Genomic DNA, 6,513 nt, shown 5'->3' on the forward strand with positions numbered 1-6,513 from the left:
ATCTAACCTAAACCTCCCCTGGCAGAGCTTGAGTCTGTGCCCTCTTGTCCTACTGCTGGTTGCCTGGGAGAAGAGACCAACCCCCACCTGACTCCAACCTCCTTTCAGGTAGTTGTAGAGGGTGATAAGGTCACCCCTGAGCCTCCTCTTCTCCATGCTGATGTTCTGGCTGTTGCTCAGAGGTGCTTACCATACTGGCCAAAGTGATACTCCCTACCACAAAATGCCATGTTCAGTATATAAACTGAGGGAGTTACCTGGAAGGGGGCTGACTGCTGTTCAGGAGCAAGCTGGATGTCGGACAGCAGGTAGTGAGTAATTGTGCTGTGCATCACTTTATCTCCTTAGCACTACTATCATTATCATCATCATAATCATATTTTGTTTCAATTATTAAATCATTCTTATCTCAACCCATGAGGTGTACTGGTTTTTTTCCAAAATTTTCCTCTCCACTGGTGAAGGCGCGGGGGGAGGGAGCAAGCAGCCATGTGGCTTAGTTGCCAGTTCAGTCATGACACAAACCTACCTGTGTGCAAATCTACCATGAACACCAGTGTAAGGACAGCCAACATCCTGACTGAGAGTTGTTTATCCCATGCCATAAACACGACCAAAGTAGCTATGGAGAACCAGTTATTATACAGTATTTATTCCAAGGTGCAGTTCTAATACACATTGGGATAATGGATAGTATATATACAGGGAATGATCATAATATACATATCTTACATGATATTTACAAACTTTTAAATCCTCAGTGATGCAACTGCCTATGGGTGAGAAGGAACACTGCTCTCAAATGCACAGTTAACTGTATTCCTTTCATAAATTTTGTAAAAGTCCAACCATTATAAAGTCCTCTGACAAAAATGTTCATTTAAAAGACCACATTTAAGAAAGGCTAACATGCCTGCATTTCTGATACTTCCCACACTATTACAACAGTGCAGGATTTTTTTCTCCTGCATTTGCACATTAGGAGTGACTGGCTAGAACATTGAAGAAGTGAAAAACTTCATCTTTATCCATTACTGCCACTTCAGTTGAGCATTCAGTACATAATACTGGATGATATATTTCCTCCTCCTCTTCTTGATTTGATTGCATAGAGCTAGTTTCTTTGCTGTGCTTCATTTTCTTGTTTCTTCTCTTTACCTTCTTTCTGTATTTCAGTATTTCCTCTTTGTTAACAACACAGTTCATCACAAACATTGCTCTATACTGTGTCTTGTAAGATTCATGTCTATGGAGAAGGGAAGAAAACACAAGTCATACCATTGGTATAATTCTGCTTCCAAGAAATCTGTTATCATCACTGAAAACAGGATTCAAGATAGGAATTACCATGCCAGAGGGCTGAAAGCCAAATAAACATGAAGCTTTATAAACAGAAGTCACAACTACAAAAATAATAAAAACATAGAATTGTAGCCATCTGTTGTATTTTTATGGCATTAAAAAAATAAAATACTGGTTGTTGCTGCAATAAACACCCTAGAGTACAATGTATTGGTACTGCAGAATTATGCATTGCTCCATATAGCCAATAATGGGCAAAAATTAAGGAAGCTGTGTGTGCAAATGAATCAACTACTGGCACTAACATCCTAAAATGTCTTGTAAGTCTGAAATTATTTATAAATCACAAGCATTGACAGATCATACTTGAAAAAGCATGTCTATAATAAGATATAAAATGTATTTTCAGCTGTCATCAGCCTAATAGCTGGAGTATGTAGCAGAATTCGGGGCTGTAGTTCAGTTCAACAGTTTTGCAGCAGCTTAAACTAACATAACCTGATGTAGAAGTCCTGTCTCAGCTTCTGCTGGCCTTACTGCTTGTACAACACTGTGCTGAGCTATTTCAGTTGATTAAAACACAGCAAAGACCAGTCTGACAATAAAACCATAGTGTTTCTGTCAGCTTAGCAAACTGAAATACTTAACTATAGAACAGCATCAAGGAGGTCCAGAGCCAGCAAAGCAGAGAGAGAAAACCAGCCCTCAGTACTTAGATGATTTTAGGCTGCTGTGGAATTTCATCCTCAATCACCAAAAATACTCAATAAATGACAGGTAGTTTAATTCTCATTTCACAAGAATTCTTTCCCCTTTACTCCAAGAGTCCTCTCTTCGCATGTGTCAGCAGCACTAACTAGGTCTGTGCTGCAGTCAGGTATTTGGAGAGCCACAAAACACATCATTGACTCTCACCTAAGTACTTTCCAAGGCACTTCTAAATGTAACTACACTCAAACCCACAACTGCTAAGACTTAAACCAAGTAATAATACACTATCTTGATTTTGCTTAGTCCTCCCTTAAACAAGGTGCTTTTACACAAAAATAACCTGGGAGTAGTTATATGCCTCTAAACATAGAGGCAAAAATATAAATAAAAAAGCCCAAATCCTCCTGAGCTGCCTGTTTTGTCTACATGATTATCATTTTTTGGAAAAGTTTACCTTCTCCACTATGTTGATGTTCTACCATATTCTTCCACATCTCCACATTGCAGCTTAAACTGATCATCATTCTTACAAACCAACATCCAACCCTACGTGTGATTCACATGTACCTGTCTCCTCTTCATCAGTGCCACCTTGCTGACAGACTTGATAAAAATCAATCGATCAAATGAATACACTAAAATACTACTGACTGAAAAAAAGACATCACAAAAAGACCCCTTAGTGCTCACTAGTTACCTCTGGCAGTCCAGGCACAACGTTGTCATGCAAGCAGGGCAGTTCAGAACAGCATCACTATTTGGAACAGCCGTGGGTTTTGCCTGCTGCTGGTGGGACACTCTTCTCTGGTTACGGTACCTACCAACGACAGGAGGAAGGAGAGACAAAGTCAAATTATAAGCCCTTGCTGTTGGTCACATCAATTCAACTGTCAAACCATTTTATATTGAAATACACCAATTAATATTTGGCTCCTTCTGGACACCTTTTTTCAGTAACTCAAAGCACATAAGCAAAGTGGGGGGAAACCACATAGCAGTGTCTTTCAATTTACTTTGTACAGAAAATGTTCATTTGGTGAGATGAATACATCTGGCATGAGAATTTGTGCCTAATAATGCTCCTCTCTGACGAGGCAGGGATCTCAAGTGCAACCTCTGCAGGCAACACACATGAATATTGTCTTTTTCAACAGATTTACATGGAGAATTTTACTTCTGTAGCAACAACTGTTTTTCTGCTTCACCCTTCAAAAAACCCTCAGTAAAGTAGCTTTGTGTTGATCCTGTGTTATCTGAACATTTTATGATTTGCTAAATTTAAAGACTTACAAAACTAGAAATAAAATATTTACCAAGAACAGGTATTAATTACCAATCAAAGCACCACACAACCTTTTAATTCACAGCATGGTTCTTTAGATAAGGTCTACAGACAAAACTGGCTTACCGAACTCAGAAATCTTGATGTAAAAAATTGCAAGTTTTGTGGAATTTTGAAGACTCAACTTCCATTACATACACAAACATTTTACAGGCTTTTAAGTCTCATATGCTGTAAATTGTAAGTAAAAAAGTTTCACAGCATGGACTTGACAGCATTAGCTTTTTCTCTATATTCACCATTTTCATCTAAAATTTTCAGCATCCTACAGTTCAAATCTTCATGGTCTCTTACCCTCTCCTCTGTGAGTCCACCCACTCTTGGTCTCTGTTGTCTTCTTCTGGATCATACAACAGTTCATCATTGGAAAGAATCCGACGCTGCTGATGTTTTCTGGTTTTTCGGACATCCTGTGTAACTGGAAAGATTTGTGCAAGAACATGTTACATCCATCAGATGTATGATGAATCTCTACTTAAATCATCACAATATTCATTTTTCAATTTTCCTTTTCCATCCTTGCAATAAATCTAAACTGAAACAAAGATCTAGCTCAGCTCTCCTCCAAATGCATGACCCTAAAGCATCAACACTTTACATCCACTGGGATACATCATAAAGTGGCAGAAACTACAGCTGAGATGACAGAGGTGTTGGGGTCCTTGCGAGACACGGACTACAGCACACACCAATATGATGCTCTGATAGCCAACTTTATGTAAGGCACTTAACAGTATTTATAGTAAAATGTCTCCCGTACATGCAGCTACACGCTGATCACACAACTTTGGATTGGTTGCTCAACCTGTCAATGCGTACAGTTCTTGCTTATGATAGGTTACAAGTTTAAGCTGCATCCTGCTCTCACATCCTGGGAAACTGATAGCAAGAGCTACACAGTGTCTATAAGAACCTAAACAACAGCACTATTCCTAGCTTGTTAGCAAAACGACTTATCTATAAGGCAGTAAAACCAAAACTAACCCTAAAAACCCTGGCAGCACGAGAGAACAGGACCATTATAAGGTGTTGGATAGAAAACACAGGAATGCGTGAAGATAGAAACAAGGTCAGCAAGACCTATTTTGTGTGTCTTGTTTTTAATTGCTTAAGCATTCCTTTAACTGTTGCTGAAGTTACAGCTCCTCTGCTAGCCAGGCCCCAACACAGAGGCAGGTAATTCCCCCCAAACAGGAACAGCCTCTTGAGGAATCCTCCCTAGAGGATTCTGCAGGGTCTGAGAGAAAAAGCACTACTATAAAGATGCCCTCCTCTCTCCTCTGTCATTTACCTGTTTTATCTTCATCCTCTGAATCAGAATCAAAGTAAATGTCATCATAGTATTTTGGAGTGGTGGCAGGTCCAGTCTGCCCAGCACTTGAGGAAGTACCTATGGATGACATTAGAGAGAAGAGGTAGGCACATCCCACCAAAAGGACAGCAAGTATACAGCCCAGAACAAACATTCACTTTCAAGTTACTCTATCCAGAAGTGCTCTGCTCTGCCTGAGTTTGTTAAGTAACAGCTCTCCCAATTCATTCCCACATCACGATGACCATCCACATCACCTGTGTTATTTCATTTACAGGTGTTCTCTCAGAGCTGCTCCCTCCCTCTTGAGATGAACCTCAGGTACAGTTTAAAGGAAAGTTTCTCCTAAGGGTACACTCCCGTCACGCACAGAGGACATCACATCAGATATGCTTGTCTGCCCTATATAATACAAGACACTCCACACATCTTCAGTTGTGTGAAAGAAATACAGGTGTGGCACATTGTTTCACAAACTTTGATTATAATAAAATTCACTAAAAAAGTCCCCCAAAATTTCAGGGCCACAGAAGTTCAAAAAAGGCCTAGATGCATTGCCAAGCACATGCATCACAGCCAGTCTGCACCAAAATTCCTATTCTGTGCTGTATGGATGTGGTGGTGTAAATATTGCTCATCATCTTAACTGCACAACCAAAACCTAAAGATCAGACCTGGCCACTAACACAGATAAAACTAAAAAACCCACTGAATGCAGAGTGAAGTCACTACGTTGAAGTGAATTCACCAGGACATCAAGAACACTTCATTAGGTGTTTTGTAGTAAGTAAAAAGAACACATGTTCTTCAAATACCACAGCATCCATCTCCTGCACCCATAGTACAAACTCCAGAACACAAGTATCTTCAATACAGTTTTACTATTTGATGCAACAATCATAAGCAGGTAAGGGATGAAGCAATTAATATTTTTCCTGACCTCTTCTCCCAAACCAATTAAATCTACCATATGCTATTCCCTTCTTCATGAAAGGGTTCTAAAACTTGACAGCCACTGGGAGCCACTAGACAAAGTACAAGAGACCACAGCCTGCTCAAGAGACTTCTAAACACATGTGGAAAGAACTTAAAAGAGATACTGGAAAAAAAGGGTCTGATCCAACAAAGTACAATCACAATAGAGCACAGAATCAGAAGTTCAGAGACACCCATCTGATGTCTTAAAAAAGATGAAACAAATGCTTTCACTGAAGTAGCCCCTTGTGACCGGCAGATAAAGTCAGTCATTTAAAGACTTTTCACTAGGCCTCAAACAACACTCAACCACCACCACACACACAGAGCCTCCCTAGCCCTGAGAAGTCACAGCACTTAACTCATGATTCCACACGCAAGCAGATGGCAAGCATGATTTACCCATTTCTGGTGATTTCCATTCGCCTTCCATAGTCCTCATGGTTGTGTTGAGTTCTGCTTCCATCTCCTTTTGGAACTCATCTTCACTGGAAGATTCACTCTCCCCAGTCAGGCACTCCCGGATCAGCTTCCTCTTCTGGTCGGGAGTGCCATGCAGGAGCACATCCACCTCGTCCTCTGAGCTACAAACACGCAAGCGTCACACATCTAATGACTGCAACCAGCTTAACACACGGTCACCCGGAAAACCACACCCGAGCGTGGGTGCCCCGGGGAGCGCGGACTCACGTGTCTAGGAGACATGTACTTATTAAAACACCGACTGAGGTGTTAAACGCAAAGGAGCCTCAGCCGACTGGCCGCGGCCTGCGCGATGCCCCCTGTCCACCACACCGGGCGGGAACGTGAACGTGCCGGTCCCAAGGCCGAGGCTCTCACCGGCGTCACCAGCCCCTCCCGTCCCCCGGGC

At 41.2% G+C, this 6,513-nt stretch overlaps 1 protein-coding gene across 1 annotated transcript; it reads right to left on the bottom strand.

Moving 5' to 3' along the window:
• Positions 1–633: 633 nt before the first annotated feature.
• EAPP (E2F-associated phosphoprotein) lies at positions 634–6,226 on the bottom strand (the record flags this gene model as incomplete). Its single annotated transcript, XM_009084216.1, has 5 exons — positions 634–1,246; positions 2,711–2,830; positions 3,650–3,773; positions 4,647–4,745; positions 6,045–6,226. Coding segments are annotated over 5 exons (793 nt in total), but the record flags the coding sequence as incomplete, so codon positions are not given.
• Positions 6,227–6,513: the final 287 nt, after the last annotated feature.

Source organism: Acanthisitta chloris, unplaced genomic scaffold, assembly GCF_000695815.1.
Source record: "Acanthisitta chloris isolate BGI_N310 unplaced genomic scaffold, ASM69581v1 scaffold41, whole genome shotgun sequence".
Classification (NCBI taxonomy): domain Eukaryota; kingdom Metazoa; phylum Chordata; class Aves; order Passeriformes; family Acanthisittidae; genus Acanthisitta; species Acanthisitta chloris.